This window comes from Pterocles gutturalis, unplaced genomic scaffold (genome assembly GCF_000699245.1).
Source record: "Pterocles gutturalis isolate BGI_N339 unplaced genomic scaffold, ASM69924v1 scaffold18115, whole genome shotgun sequence".
Taxonomy (NCBI): Eukaryota; Metazoa; Chordata; class Aves; order Pterocliformes; family Pteroclidae; genus Pterocles; species Pterocles gutturalis.
The window spans coordinates 9,107-26,446 of NW_010141250.1; the positions used below are offsets into that span (position 1 = coordinate 9,107).

The following is a 17,340-nucleotide window of genomic DNA, read 5'->3' on the forward strand; positions in this document are numbered from 1 at the left end:
AAGCAGAGCATGAACAACAAAGTGCCCTCTTCACATGACATTATAAATCTACTGTGAACCCTGCATGGCCCATTAACTTTGTCTCTAGACCAATTCTCCAGAAAAACTGTAATCCCATTAAACCTCCTGAACATCTTTTATTTTACAGAAAAGAAAATGAAAGCAAAATTTCACATGTCCATACATTGGTGGTACAGAAAAATAACCGAGTCCTCATGTCTTAAGCACAAAAAACAACTGATTAAAGAAAACATGGTCCAGATGATAAAGTGCAATTATTATTTCAGTTGTGCTAAAAAGCTTTCCAATTCTTCTTGGTGCTTTAACTCAACATTTAATTATAACTTTTTTTTGCTTCTGTCCCCATCTTTCCAGTACTGTTCAGTCTGCATTTCTGTAAGCCGTGAGACAGTTCGCTGAAAGGCAAAGATTTCCTCTTCTCCTGTAAACATGGAGAGTCCTTTGGCAGAATCCTACGTTAATACACAAAAACAATACCACAAAACTGTGAGAGACGTAGGTGTACTGAAGTGCATCCTGTCTAACTCCTAAGGCTGAGTGCTTTACAGGCTTTGACAACAGGAGACAACAGCATGGCACTAAAAAAATAACGTCCAAAAATTCAAGAAAAACACCTATTTCAGCTAGGTAATCCTCCGAAGGAACATAGCAACACAATAATTTGGATTTAAAACAACATGATAACACGTTAACCATCTATTTTCACCTGTTGACTAACTGTATACTGATTTAGACAAATAATTTAAAAATTCATTTACAATAACTAGGTTATACCGAAAAGGAAAACCAGAATAAGCACATGCAAATAGTAGTGTTTGTGAGGATTTGTGGGGCAGTCCTAGACAGTCTAGGAAGAGGTAGAACCGACCATATTTTATTTATATATTTTAAATAAATAAACTTAAATCAGTATTTTCATACATGATTGAACAGATATAATGATTAACAATCAAAATGACCCTAAAACTTACACAGAATGGTTCTGTATATTATGACATTTTCTTTGACTATGAATAAATAACGTGCAATTATGAGAGCAACAGATATACTGCAGAAAAAGCAGCAAATCACTACTTAAATGTTTACTTGATTCCTCTTCCTAAAATGCTGCTGTAATTATGAGACCAAAACCAATTTTGTTACAAAAGGGAGACGATGCTAATGTCGTGTACCTGGCTCAATTCCAAATCATCCATCAGCACTCTGTTGTCCTCTAGCTCACCATTGTTATGTTCTACCAGGAACAAGCTTTGGAGAGGAGTCACTGCAGAACAAATAATACGCACCTGAGAGAAGGAAAACAAGCAATGATATCATCACTTGGGCTTTACAGAAAAGGGATAAAATAAGTTTTATGAAAAGCAAACTTCCAATTATGAGGGTTTTTTCCAGGTGTTTTCCCTTTCTCTTATTAGCACTGCTGTTACAAATTTACCTGACTTAGTCATTTGGAATATTAACCTTACAGGATCTTTTTCTCAATAACTACTCATGTAACTTTTGCTCAGAGAACAGCATAACTGTACTATTAAATACTCAGAATATCTGCTATACAGGCAACGAGTTCACAATCAAGTTTACTTTCTAAAATAACAGCCATAAAGTATTAGTAACAAATGCTCTCTTTTCCCTCATAGCTAGACTCCTCTGAGTAGGTAAGTGCACTGCACACGTATTTTCATCTGAAGAATGTTTAAATTCCAAATTTCCCAGAAGGCTGAATTGAGCCACTCTTGTTTTCACTTATGATACTCAAGCACACATTATTTGCTAATAACAATAATGATGTTATTTTCACATCTGCTGGAAGGAGGGAGATACAATGTGCAGTGATGTACAGTTATCTCTGGGGGGCTGCAATGAAGACAGACTGAAATATTATTACAGAAGGAGACACTTGTTGAGAGCATGCAGGCAATATGCTTGCATTGTGGACAGGTCACCACAAATATGCTCTCTCAGGTAGTTTTTCCAAACAACTATTTGTGACAGGAGTTTAACACTTGTGTTTTTCTTATGGAGGAAGTAATAGAAAGCAGCTATTTGCTTGCAACTCTTAATGACAGTACATAGATGGAGCAGAGCACTGGCTCCCCTCCATCCCCCGGTTTCTAACACTGTAATTATTTTATAAATATTAGCATATCCTCTTAGAAACTGTCCATTTCCAAATCAGAAAGCACAAAGAATCTGGCTGACTTGAATAAGACTAGTCATATGTTTAACTAGTTCAATACCTTGCTGTATCAGGGTCTTCCTTACCATCTTGCCAGGACTTTTTTGAGAAAAAAACAAACAAACAAACAAACAAACAAAACCAAAACCAAACCTGTCAATCGATATTTCCTGACTGCATAAATATTTCAGTGTGTGCATATATAATCACACATAAGATAGGGTTTCATATCTTGTATTACTTCTTAAAAAATCATCTTAAACATGAACTTCTCTTTGTTTTAGTAGTGCTGATTTTGCTTCCATGATTGAAACCTCTGTAACTCCATGTGAAGTGCTGCATTTATCATTACCATTCCATTAGCAGTTCTGCAACCTCATGTAAAGCCTACACTGACTGTTTTCTTTAAACTTAATTATGTAACTATGCTATTAACTCCTCTGTACCCTCTTCAGGAAGGCACTGATTCCTGACCAACTGCCCATACAGATTAAAATTTGGAAAATTTACATTTACTCCAGCACAGCTGGCAGCACAATCTTTATTAATATTATGACATGGCTTCTGCGGTTTTCCTGGGTTGGGAAAGAAATAACATCCCTATTCAAGAAAGGCAAATAAGCTCAGGCTTATATTTATGGTCATGCTTAATACTCCCAGAAATCAAAAAAAATGCCTGCTTATTTGCCTTTATTGCAATGGGGCCCTTTTGTGAAGCTGGAATGATGTTTCTTCGCAGTGCTAGTTCGTTCTGCTTGTGTTTTCCAAATCATCACTACAGAAGCCTTACTTCAAACCAATTGTAACAGCCAGGTTTTAGGGCTCTCAGTATTATTGCTATACATACAGGAAACGTTCACTTCTCACCTTATGCTCATAAAAGGTATCAATAAGAGTAATGAAACGACGAGCCTGTGTCCTTTTTGCCATTGTAAGAAGTGGTATGTCACGAACAAAGGCCGTGTCAAAGTGCTTTGATATTTCCAGATAATCACTGGCCCCAAGAGGCTGAAACAAAACAAAACATAAGAAATGGAAAACCATGACAGAATGATACATAAACACTGCATCTTGAAATACTACAATTACAGAACAGGGGGTATAAAATCCTGATCATGGTGTTTTGGTTTTTTTTTCATATCTTGCTTCTGTAATGCTTGTTTGCCCTTACTGACATACGGGTGCTCATTCATATTGTTGGCTTTACCTGAACAAGGTTCGATAATTAAAAACATGTCTCTTCTGCATCCTGACAATGTTATGATCTGACAACCTCAAACAAAATAGTCACTATAAACCACAATCCGTAGAAGAAAAGGAAAAACACGTTTAAGCTGCAAAGCCAACCTAAGGCATAAGTAATTTGAACAGCTACTAGGATGCTTTCCAAAAGCCAGATTTTTAAATGCAAATGCATAGGCTAGTTGCTAAATCATAGGCAGACCTGCATTTAGTTCACCCAAGACTAACCCAGACTGAATAAAAACCTTATGTTCTAAGTACTGAAAGCAACGGGAAACAGACAAAAATACAATTTTGCAGTAGTTCGTTGTTCATAGTTTAACCTGTAATGATGAAATAAAAACCTTTAATAAGAACTTAATAGTTTCTATTCGTGTTATCTAAACCATCAACAGAAGATATGCACAAATAGTAGTAGCTCATTCAAGTTCACATCCAAATACATTCATTTAAAATTACTTTTTAATTATATGGAAGGTAATCTTTTTCCTGCCAGATCTACCCTATCAGTACTGCAGGCAGTACTTGAGCTATTAAGTCATCATATTTAGGAGTAAACTTCATACTCCTGAAACTCATCCCAGTAGTTTTACTTGTGCAAGTCCTTCAGTATCTTGGACACAACTACTCCACAGAGCAAGATCAACATTTTGCATGATAATGTCACAACAGCAGTATTTAAGAGCTGTATATGCTATATCCTCTCCTCCAAGTTATACATACTGTTTATTTTCTCCCTCCATTTCAGTTCCCCAGCCACTATTATGGACTTCTTAACCAGAAACCAAGAAACTAATCATCATGAGGGCCACCACCAACAGCTTCATGCATCACCTCTGAAAAATCTCTTCTGGACAAAGAGTAGCCGAACTTGAAATGTTTTGATGAAATAAAGCATGAAAAGGTTAAAAAAAAAAAAAGGTGAAAGGAATTGGTGGATGGAAACATGACAGAGCTAGCCCACTGCATATCTCACCATCAGACACAAGTAATAGTCAGCTGGACAACAGTCATCTCAAGTGCAAAAGAAAACAATGGAAGTGCTAAAAAGCAGCACATACTGGGATGCTGCTGGAGATTTATTTAAGATTGGTGGTAAGCAAATGGTTTGGGTAATGGTAATTTTTATTCCATACTTAGGACTGAAGTACTGCTAAGCACAGAGGAGACAAAGTATGCCTGTGTTCTCAGCTCCTGAAAGGGACAACAGCAGTGATCTAATTGCACGCGAGAAAGGTAATAATTTATAATTTCTCCCTTTAGGTAAGAAATTACAGACATCACTGTTATTCAGGTTCATTCTTTTATCACATGAAGAGCCCAAGCACTCCTCTGACAAAGCCCAAGCCCTGAGGAATTGTTCTGTCTTGCTCCAATGTGAGATACTTTCTCATCCAAACCGTAGGAATGCACTCTCCTCATTTCAAATACAAAGTATCAAATATCAAAATCTGATTCCTAAAATAAATAAATAAAATTAAAGGCTTCAAACTTTTGCAAAACCTGCAAACTGAAGCGCCCAACTGCTGAGCTATGCATCTAAGAACTTGGTCAGCACCTTGGTGGATATCCAGACATGAAAATGAAAAACCTGGAGAGCTGGAGGGAGGAAACAGGTGGAGGACAAAAATAAGGCTAACGCACTTCAAATGGGAAGAATGGAAGATGGAATACTTCCTTTGCTTTTTATACAGACATAAAACCACAGTTCACAGAGGGTTACAATATGCATCTTTATCATAGCCAAACAAGAATTTAATCTACTTCAGCAGTCCAAAAAGCAGGCAATTCAAAAATTCCTTTAATTAAGGACATAAAATGCAGATCATTTCAAGCTGTTTAACAAGAATTTCTGAAACACCTACACCAGTGCTAAGTGATAATATTCTGCAAATGTTGGCAAAAATGTGCTTTTGGAGACTCCAAAATCTTATGATCAGAAAGATCCAAGCCTAGCAGCCATGACTATTTTAACAGAGTAAGCTTGTACCTCCCTGCCAAGACTCAAGTCTGGTGAGACGCAACTGAAATTCCGAGTCAGCCAGTCTGTTGCTGCATATGGGTCAGCTGGCATCAGCTGTAATTCTTCACACAGGAAAGTTCTCAAACCCTCCCATTCCTTTTAAAGTTTAGAAAGGCATAACCCTGGAGATGAAGACAAAGCTTTTAATCTTGTTCTCAACACTACTTACTCTCATCTTGGACAAGTCCTTTAATTTCCTTCTGCCTTATTCCACTGTAAAAAGAAGGAACAACCACCAAATTTGCAAATGCTCCGGGGATAGTTTAAAGCCCTTTATGTATTCCTCTAACCTTGGTATTGGCCCAATTTCTATGCTGCTGGCATGTAACAATTGTCACTTACCATTTGTTACCAGCTCTTTCACATGCAGCAATTTTTTTTTTTTTTTTAAGCATTAACAGATAAGATTCTTTCTTATGGCATTATTGTTCCTGCATGTGCATAGCACGTGAAACTGTTGTAGATTTTTGTCATTAACTCTGATGCCAGGAGTCAGTATTTTATAGGCATCATACTAATGCAAAACGCATTAGCACTAACCCGGACTACCCTCCTGACAGAGTGTTTACTCCACTTCGGCCTGCTTGACTGAGTTCTCACCTTCATTTGTTTTTGCTTCTCTGTCTACTTAATGCATTTTCAGCTATCATCATCTCAGTTCAAGTAGGATGTTTATTATTTGGAGCTCTCTACGGACTGTTTTAAGAGTTGGTCGTCTCCTGTTTCTACTATATATTCCATTTAATTAAAGTATCTTTCTTCGTTGTTGACTCATCAATGACAACATAGCTCATCTTTCAGAGGTTGTCTGAAGAATACAGAATGCTTTACATATGTTAGGAAAAGATATTTCATCTCAAGAAAAAATTTATTTTTCTTCATGTTGGAAGATATTCCCGGGCCAGTTCAAATAACATCCTGAAGAGTTGTGATTGACAATAACTACAGTTTAGTGCAGACACTCCAACACTGCAAAGCTTCCTAAAACCAAAATACATTTTAAGACTAGATATTTACAAGTTAGACATTAAGCAATAACAAAAAATTACAGAGCTCTTTCTGTTGTTTCCAAAGGAGCCACACTATCACTTGTAGGGCTGATAAAATAGAGCACTGAGGTAATATTTCAAGATCATCATTCAAGAAAGGAATAGAAAAACCTAAGGCATGATCTGTGATGCAGCTGCATGCTGAAGTATAAATAAAAAGGTAAGATAGTTAGGGCACAGCTAACGATTAGAAAATTTAAAGACACTGATGGCAGTGCAAACCTATTGGAAAGCTCTGTAAGTTACAGGCAAAGATGAGAAGTTCATTTGAAGCATTATTAATAAACTGAGAATTTAATTAAGAAGGCAATTTCTTATCAAGTTTTACTAAAAGTTTCTGGTGGTCAAAAAAAAAAAAAAAGGCATATCATTGTGTAATTAAAGATCACATTGGAGGGCATACTGAGGAAAGATTAAAATAACATGTAATTTTGTTTTGGAGCTTCCTAACTAACCACTATGAGTTGGCCTGCAACTTTAAAATCATTACTTTAGCTTGTTTGAACACTACTTGACATGAAGCTACACAACTTGTTTGTTAAAAGATTCACTAATTGATTCATTATTCTTTTAAATATTCTTTAATGTGTGTTTTAGTTACTAAGAGGGAAGGCACCAATAATAAACAGGCCAATGCTGTTTCCAGCAGCAATCACACAAATGAAAGCTACGTTTTAAAAACATTATTAAAGCTGAAAAGTCAGACACAGATGTTAGACAGCAGTTGCCTGTACACCCTTAATCTTTATCTCTTGGATATATCTGATAGTCTTGATTTACATTAACTGATGCTTCCCCTCTCCCAGGACCCTTGACTTACCAGTATGCAGAACAGTGGTTCTCATATAATGCACACTTATCAACACATGTTTTGTCCTCACTTCTGGTATGTCACAAAATCTCATTTTTCATGGACTTTTCAAATGCTTGTGTGGAAGAATTATGCATTTCTTCTTCAGCTTTTGTTACCATAACAGCTAGGTACTTCACCTGCAGTAATGAGTTTATCTCTACAACTATGGCTGTGAATCAAGGTATATCATCTTCATTTTACAAGCACAGAACAGAGACATTAAAGTTAAAAGCATATGTAAGCTCTTGATGCCAGGTTAAGGACCTCTGAAAGCTGATTTTTCAGGTTTCACGAACACTCACAATTCAAACTACAATGTCCACTGACTTCAGTTAGAGCCATGACTACGGCAGTCTAGGATTCAGTGCCTCAAGAAGAATGTCCAGAAAATTAAAATTACAATTGCCAACAGCAAAGAAGTGGGGGTTCGACTGGGTTTTTCTGGTTTTTTGTTTTGGTTTGGTTTTGTTTTGTTTTTTAAATAAGAATAGTATAACACACTAAGTCTGGTGCAGACTATGACAGAAGCCAATTATGCAAGGCAGCATTAGCTGTATGTGAACATGTAATTACAATATCACATAGCAATGATTATTACTGTAGTACCTATGCAGGAGGGACAAACTCAGAAAACACAAGCAACAGTCATTTTCAAATTTCCTAACTGCATTTTGGTCTTGATAGCACCTTAACTTATACCTACTACACATCCTTTGTGTAAGCTGTTTTCCAGCTTTGACACTCGTATGGATGATCAGTAGAGTAGGAATCTGAAATCTATAAACCCTGGACTAGAAGGTGTTTTCTGGATCAAGTGCAGCCCCCTGCTGTCTCAGGTTACCTCATCACAGAATCCTGGTAGGAAGTGATTTTGCTTGTTCTTACAGCAGAAGTTTTTAGTCACATTTCTTGTAGTGGCAAGTTGTTTCAGACCTTTGCTCTTCTGCTGATGAAGATACTTGTATCTTCTAATTTGGCTTTTTTGTATTCGTAAACAATTTTATATTAATGTATGACAGTGCTATCTACTAACTGAAACTGCTTTTCCATTCCTGGTCTTTTTTTGAGGTGACTGATGTGGATGAGGTTCTCAGGTTCTCATTTCTTTTATTTTTTTCTCTCCTGGGGGGAGAACATGCATGCCATTCTAGTCTAGCCCCTCCCAAGTAATCTTTTCCGCACCTGCTCTGCTTGAGCTCATTTTCTTGCACACAGATGAATACTGTTTTAGTCATTGGTATTTGCCCATTTCCCCATTTTGTCCCAATTGAGTTGAAATGTCAGTCTCACAAGAGCACACTCCTGTGTTCATTCACCATTCAGCACAATCACTCCTGCCTTAGAAGAGCTTATCTACTAAAGTCATCATCACATCACTTCATCTAAGTGAAGTGTCTCAAAGACCTATCAGCTGGTCAAAGCTGGCTACAGCCTGGCAGAAGAGCAAAAGGCATGCTTCTGCTCCCAGAGCACTCACTGCTAAATTTCCAGTTCCAACTCCAAAGTATGGCACTTGTCAACAAAAAGCTCTCCAAAAATATTTAAGGCTTACAAAAGAACTGTCTGTTACTTTGTACAGTAAGCAAACAAGCCTACAATTTCAACAGGTTTAAGCAGGTAAAACACAAAAGGCCGTAAGAAAGAAGTGTATATACATAAAAATCACATTTAAGTTCCCCTTAAATAAGCTACTATGTCACAATTCAAGTGATCTTATGATTTTTTCAGTTTCCAAAAGAACCTAGAAACTATGGGAATTGGGTTTATACGTCATTCAATTTATAGATCTATTTAAATATTGGCACCTACTGTTAAGATTTAAAAACCATGGTCAACAAACCTTTAAAAAAAAAAAAAAGTACATTCAGGCATTTAGGAAACAAAAAACTGAATTAAAAAGGCAAACCCTTAAAACTACAATCAGCTTCTTGTCTTTGTGTATTCCCTGTCTATAAAGTATAGGATCTAAAACCTCAAGGTTTATGCAGCTTTCACTGAAGGGAGTGCTTTCTAAAATTAAGCCCTGATACACATAAAATAAGGTATAAAACATAAAGATGGTTTGACTAACAATATCAGTACATTACAATATTTCCACCTGAAATAATATTAAGTGTATTTTATGAAATGTACTTGTGAATTAGATAAGACAACTTTTTTTGGGGTGCAGAAACTGATTAAATTCTTAAAGTAAAGGTAGCTAATGAAAGACACTCTCAGTCCAGAGCTTAAGCTGCAAAAGCTAATCTGGCTGGGAATAAAACTAAGATGAAAAACAAACTACGGAAAACTATGATTCTAACAAGTTACTGAGAATAGTGCTTACTCCTGAACAACCCCATGGTTTGTTTACTTACAACTACATCCGACAGTCCTCAAGATGACACCAAATTATACAGTGGATACACTTAGCAGTTTTAAATGAAGGTAATTCCCTCAACATGATTCAGAATCATTAAACTGCAAATGCAGCCGAGTTGTGTCATAGTGTAAGGGAGACATTCAATTGACTTAGAGACAGACACTTGCATCCCTAAATCACTGGTTGGCTTTGAAAATGGTGACTTTTTTCTTTTTCTTTTTTAAAGCTTAGTTACATCTTTCATTTTTAAGTGCAAGCTATTCAACTCAGGAACAACATCTTCCTCCTGGTCTGTAGAGTGTGCCTATTGCAATGGAACAACAACCTAAGAGAAACTGTTTGCCACTTCTTTGTTGTGTTAATCTACACAAATACTGTATTTTGACAATTACAGAAATGCTAAACAACTTCTAGAAAAAAAAAATCAGAGTAAGACAACCTTTTACAACATAGATATTAAATTTATTTTCTTAGCTTTGTTATGCTGTAGTATGTTTGCTAATGGTTAGTAGCCCAAATTCCCTTGCTCTGTTTTCCAGATCAAACTGAAAACATGACCTTATTTAAATTACTTTAAAAATAATAAACTCCATAGATTAATTTAGCCACATATCCTCTAGTAGTGGCCAGAAACAGCTGTCTAGGGTGAATACAGGAATAGGATATGCATATGGCAGTACTTGCTGATACACTCAGGTACCAGTGACTTGTCCATGAACTTCCATGCATTTCTGTATTAATCTATGTGCATTTAACATCACCTTTTCTTCTTTAGTTTACCCATCCACAAAATCAGTTTTATAGATATACTTTCCTATCATGTTAAGACATTATGTTGATTGGTACTTGGCAGCTCGATGAAAGGATATATTTAATTACCTAATGAAAAGACCATAGGATCCCATGGAACAAAGTTATTCAACCTTTGTAAAGAAAAGGCTAAAATGGGTTTGTGTACACTCCAAAGGCAGTATTCCCAGCAGAGGGCAGCAGTTGCTACGCACAAGTGAAAGGAAGATTTTAAAAGATAATATTGTGAGGAAGACTGTATCTTCCTACTTCCTTAGGACCTTGGAAGAACACATATAAGGTACACTGTTGTCTAAATTATTTATACCACATCAAGATTCAAGCCAAACTGTCACAATTACCAGTTTTTAAGCAAAATTTTAAAGGGGAATTGAAGGAAGAGGACTGGCAGAGGGTGATTTTTCTAAGGCATAATGAACACTGACCTTTATGTGTAAACACAGAGAAATTAAACCACTCTGATGGGGTAGTTAAGAACTGACATTTGCACGATTGCTAGCTTAGGATATTGAGTTAATCAAGTTAATATGTACATTTTATTTTAAAAAGCATTTTCATCTGAACTTTGGATATACATACAACTGCTGCAAAAAGGGATAAGGGAAAAAATAAAAAAGGTTTTTATAAACACATTGTTGAGCTCACGTCATCAGATCTGACCATCCAAAAAGCCTTCTGGAGTTTGTCAAGGACAATTATAAACTGTATTTGCTCATCAAGAACCAGCTCCTTAGAATCCACTGTTATGGTGATCTTTTATTCACACACTAACTCAATGAAAAACATTCACTAATTATGTTCTGCAACAATCTAACTCCATTGGTAAATGTATCCCTCATTGTACAGATGGGGAAACCGACAGGAAGAAATTAATTAAAGGCCACAAAGAATGAGGGAAGTTAACCTTGGCAATAAAATTCAGGAACTGTATGTTGGTATTCTGATTGGTGCCTCTCCCAGACTTCTCTGGCTACATTTGTTCATCTCATGAGGCCTTAGAAAACATGGTATGGAAACAAACATTTTGACAGAAACCAAGCATAGTTCTCCTGGATGATTACACTGGAGAAGCACACTTACAGGACTCCGTTCTACTGAGTAGGTAACTACTTTCAACTCATAACAAAAGCTACCATGTGCCATACTGCCACATAAACCCAGGTGTGTCAGATCTGAAAACCTACTTCTCCTTCTGCTCTAAAGCAACTAAAATAGATCAATATCCTCTCATCTAGTGTTCTTTAGTTTTCCACATGTTCACAGAAGCTAGCAAAGCAAAAAAGCTAAGTGTATGGATTTCATCTTAACTAAATTAGCTAAAACTTGGAATTTTCCTCAACTGGGAAACTATAATTTAAAAATTGATGCACACAGTAATATAACAAGTTTTCTACCAAGTCACATCAGCACTGCATATAATATATTCTCTGTACTTTATTTTTATAAACATTAATGGACAACTGGTAATTAACAGTATCTGATGCATTATTTTAGACAGAAATAACTCCTTACATTCTTGACATGAAAAAATTTTATGTAAAAACATATGAAACAAGAGAAAAAAGACAACAATACTGGAAGGGCACCAGTTCTATTTCCAAAGGTCTTTGGGTATTAATTACAAACACAGCTTTTGAAAATTCCACTTAAAGCTAGGAGATGTTTCAAATGGTGTAAACTGACCAATTGCTGATTTTCTATTTTCATGTATTTTGTATTGGATGACATTTAATGGAATTGTGTGATACAAAAATGGAAAATGCTTTAATATTTATCTTTAAAACAGAATTTTGATTTTATTTCAAAAGGAAGCATCACTGAAAAAGTTTTACAGACTGTTCAGATGAAATATTGTACTACAGAACTTACTCTCTAAATAAGTAGTAGTCTAAGCAAGTTCAAACACATCTTATTAATCCCACACCAACAAATGTAAATAGAGTTTTTAGGTCTGGACATTTATCCCTCTGGGCTGCACTGTAACAGTTATCCAAGACCAGACCAGAAGACATATTGTTGCAACAATGTGAAAGCAGTCATTTGGGTGACAAGCTATTTCTCCAACATAATAAAAGCATCCATCCTTTCACACATTGGTTCTTGAAAAACTTGAATTCTTTCTGGAACCATTAAGAGTTATGGAGAGCCAAATGAATCAATTCATTAAGTTTTGAGTACAACGTTGTCTGCTCATGCAGCAGTGATTATCGAGAACTGCATGAGCACTGGCATACGCCAGTTTCAGAAAACTCCAAAAAATATCTTCCAAGATAATATGGCAACAATTCAGTGTAATAAAAAATAACTTTCCAAAACAACTGATTCCCTTCATTACACTCACTTATCCTTCTACCTTAAATTATTTTTTTTTTAAATTATGAAACAAATTTAACAGGAAATAAGTTTAACCAAAGTTAATGGCATTAACTAAAACAAATTATATGATTTTTTGAGTTGTTCTGTCAGAAGATGTTGACAATGTAACTTCTCATACACAAAAAAATGTTGCCATCTTGTATTTACTAGATAGGAAATGTACACAAAGGTCTAAACAGTGTTGATATCCACCTTCTATTTTAAAACTACTTTTCATCTTAAAAATTTCCCATTCTGAATGGATGCCTCACAGACTTCATATGAACATGCACCTGTGTGTGTGAATATTTATTTGTAAAAGTTTCAGACAATTACTGTATTTCTGAGAGTAAGGATATTATAGACCTTGCTCCTCAAGTTAGACTTTTCTTTAGCAGGGGCTCAATGAGAACTTGTAGTGCTTCCAGGCTGTGGACCAGGAATGTCCAATTTGGAAGAAAGTTTGTTTGGTATCAGGGAAATGTCTTACACACATCCTGTGAAATCCCACTCAAATCCAAGGAAGTTATAAGCCTCATTAAAACGCAGTCTGAACTCACTGCACAGATAGTGGACTATCAGTATAGTATTGTCTGCTCCCAAAAGCATGCGGAGGCTGAATGCAGGTTATCCCCTTGAGATGCACAGGGCATGTTCCCCCATCGGCTGCTGAGCTTGTTCACTTCATGTGCAGGTGCAGTGAGATAGCTGCCAACAGGCAGCAGGGACCCTGTCTCTCTCATGTCTCTAGTTTTAACAATTTAAGACCAGAAGAGACTGTGAGATACTCCAATTTCCTGAGTTTTAGAGACAGCTAATCCTAAGAACTAGTACTTAGCTCAAACACAAATGCCTCCTTCCCAAAATGACATCCAGTTTTGACCCAAAACACAGTACCAGGAGGCTCTGCCACTTCCTTCACTGTTTCAAATGGGTGAATGGGTGGGGTTTTTTTCTTTTTTTTCTTATTTTTTAAAATCTGAATCTCTCTGTAGTCTCTGGTTTTCATTATGCTGCCTTCTGCTAGATTTAGGAGCCCATTAACACCTGTATTTTTCTTCCCCCATGAAAATAGCTGTACATTATAAAATCATCTTCCAGCCCTCTTTTTGATAAGCCAAACAAACTGAACTGTAAATCTGTCACAGATAATTTGAACTGAATAATTTGTGCCCTCAGATGAGTATTCACTCTATACTATTTGATTGTGTCTTGACAGTGACACAGGACATACTTTTACTATCATCTTCCTCAAAAAGTCCTTTTGTACCAGTGTCTTTAATATTGCATACTGTCCTCCACCTCTTTTAGCCACTGTGTCCTTAAGGAAGCTGTAAGCACTGATTTCACATTCTTATTTTATGAATTGCCCCACCAGGTTTCAATAATATCAATTATATCTCATTTTTCCTCTTTAATGAGAATTTTCCACTTACGGTGCTTGTTACCAGTCTTATCCCTGATATAAAACCAACTGCAAATCTTGTTTTCAATTCTGTTGTAAGTTTAATTGGTTCCTACGACACCAACTTTAAATTACATTTATCTACCTAGGACGCTTTGCTTGGGTTGTCAGTTCAGCCCCTTTCTGGTTGCTACAGGCTCCAGCTACGTCCGGTGTCCCTTCACACAATCTTCCTATGGGACTTGGTCCCCATGTTCTGCACAAAGAAACCTGCAGATTCACTCCAGCCAAATACAACAAATTCCCCTCCAGTATTTTCTTCTGTGCATCTTCCTTTTCATTGTATCCTTCTCAGCCTTGTAGTTTTGTTTTTCTTAATAGTTGCACTCATGATGCCTGTCAACTTATCTACCATTTCGTACCACAAGCAGTACCAAATACCTTGTAGCTATGTCTCCTACAGCTTTCTGCATTATCCTTCCACAAATAGTTCCCTCTATTAGCCAGCACACTTGAATACATATTAATAACTTTATACTTCCTGTCATGTTGTATGTCTCCTGACTTTGGGGTTGGATTTTTTTGGCTATGAGCCACCAGTGTACTCTTCTGGATCCTACCTATTTTTCCTTTTCTTCAGTGGCATCAGTAGGAATTACTTCTCATTCTGACTGTTAAAAAAAACATACTGCATGTATAATCTTTTCCATCAAAGAGTTAAAAGAATTAATGAAAAAAAAGGAACGTGGTTTCATGGTTTGACAACTGAATTTTTCTTTTGCCTTTTATCAGATTTTAAAGGCAACAGGGCAGGCAAGGTCTTAAATGCAGCTTATACCAATGGGAAGTTTTTACTATTGATATGAAGCCCTATAAAAGTTTACATTCATGAAAAAAAATATTAGAGGCAACTCAGGCCATTCATACAAATTTTGGACAATTCTTGAGTTCATGACTATGCTTCTCTACCTTACCAATACACTAATGTAATACTCATGAAGGTACATCAGTGATCCAAAGAGAAAAACCACAGCAAAAGAAATAATTGTACATAACAATTAAAGGCAGAAACAAATGGAGGCATATGAAAAGAAAATAAGCGATGACCAAGGAAGATGTTAAAAAAACCCATATATTGTCTCCTGTGTTGTTTTAGTTTTCAGCATGCAATTATTCCATTAGAGACTATCATAGCACATCTGTAGAAGGTATCTGAATTGAGACAGCATAACTTCCCGAGTCCTGGGTGATCAACATAAGAACATCACTGTTAAATGCTATTTAACATTTCATAAGGATTCTCTTTATTTGTTCTAAGAACAAACCAAGCACCTCAGCTCCATTACACCAAGATTATCTGAACCCCACATAATTCTTCAACAGAATCAGAACCTTCAGACCCAAAGTCGTGGGCACTGCCACGTGAGCTACCACAGCACTTCTCCTTAGAAGCAATGTATCATCCCATTTAAGTACATAAGGCATTTACTGGACTAAAGAACTTCACAAGTGTTCACTGACAGCATAGTTTCCTGATATGTGAAGAGGCACAGTGAAGAAAGTCCCAAAACTTTTAAGGAAAAGAAAGCTGTTCTACCCATGACATACCTCCATTCTCACAAAGGGCTAACTGGTTTTGTCTGAAACTAAAACCCAACAAAGCCTAAAACCTGCGGTCTGAAACACAACCAGTGAAATTTCTGTCCAAATAGTTACCAAGTTGGTAGCTACAAAGAAGTAAAAACATAATGTTATAACCAAAGGACTGTTCAGCATCCTGAATCAAAGGTGCTATCAGCCCAGTTCAGAGTTGTGATCATTTAACAATAACTTCAGGTGTCAGCAGAGAGGTAACTGAAGTACAATGCAACTTCTGGGGGACTGTCTTCAAACCCAGTGGAGGTCATATACAGAGAGACCTTTTCAGGAGTCACAGCCCACATGTTTAGCAGAGAATTTGGCAGTATTTAGCAAAATTTGGCAAATTTTGAGAAAGTCTGGGACTAAACAGCCCTTGTACAGTTAGTCACAACTAAGACATGCAACAGCAGCTTTACTGTAGTGGTGCCAGGATTATTACTCCTTTGCTTGAGGATCAACTTAAACTCCAAGTTTTAAAAACAGTATTTGAATACTATTTACACATTGATACGTTGTGACTACTAATGTTCCAGTAATTATGTTAGCCCAGGCACATACTGTATTGGTATTTTTTGAAGACAAACTGTGATATACTTAAGGGTGAATTTACCGTATCATTAAAAAGAAAATTATTATTGTTCTTTTGGGGAGTTCTTTTCCCTTTTTTTTCCTGTTAAATTCAAAGTCTTTCTGCCAAGTTGAAAAAAGCCCTTTTAATTTAGTATGACTTGGGAATATAGCGAGGTTTTGTGTTTGGGGTTTGTTTTGTTTGTTTGCTTTTTTAAACTGTGAAAAGTCTGAGTGTTAACTGATCTAGATTTGACTGGGTACTCACTCTGTCGCACAGCTCTTCAAATGTGAAGTCTGCAATGGTTCCACACGCTTTATTCAGCCTCAGCTCTCTGCCTTGCACTTTTAGAATCCTTGGTCTAGTTACTATGGGAACATGAACAAAGACTCAATCTTCTCTGGATAATTACTATAAAATTCATCTCTTACAGATAGGAAATGCATAGCTTGATGAATAATAGCACATGATTCAACACATAAATTAGACAAAATGCTGATACAATGACTGCCACTTGAGTGTGGCATCAACCCATATACAGCAATGGAACTTATTAATTGGTCAGTGGAGATTGGGCATTGTGTTCTAAATGTATTCTCTTTCAAGAGAAATTAACTTACGTACAATCATTTTGTTTCTGAGCCAGCTCATCAAACAACTTATCCATGACAGCCTCCACATCAGCTTCACTTGTGCTACAGTGAAAAGAATAATAGAATATGAAATTAATAACACTTGAAGCCAACATCAAACAGCTGCCTGAGCCTGCTTAGCTTTTTGCCCATAAAAAAGAGAACAGGATGTTATGCTCTAAATACAAACATTGGATTTAGAA

At 36.4% G+C, this 17,340-nt stretch overlaps 1 protein-coding gene across 1 annotated transcript in view; it reads right to left on the reverse strand.

Moving 5' to 3' along the window:
• Positions 1-275: 275 nt before the first annotated feature.
• The window catches only part of LACE1 (lactation elevated 1), a gene marked incomplete at its 5' end in the record, with an annotated part of 54,349 nt that continues 37,284 nt past the window's right edge, over positions 276-17,340 (reverse strand). Inside the window, 5 exons of the mRNA XM_010083970.1 lie at positions 276-473; positions 1,194-1,307; positions 3,065-3,205; positions 16,773-16,873; positions 17,130-17,200. Coding sequence (XP_010082272.1) covers positions 339-473; positions 1,194-1,307; positions 3,065-3,205; positions 16,773-16,873; positions 17,130-17,200 — 562 coding nt within the window. The remainder of the gene's footprint in view (positions 474-1,193; positions 1,308-3,064; positions 3,206-16,772; positions 16,874-17,129; positions 17,201-17,340) is intronic.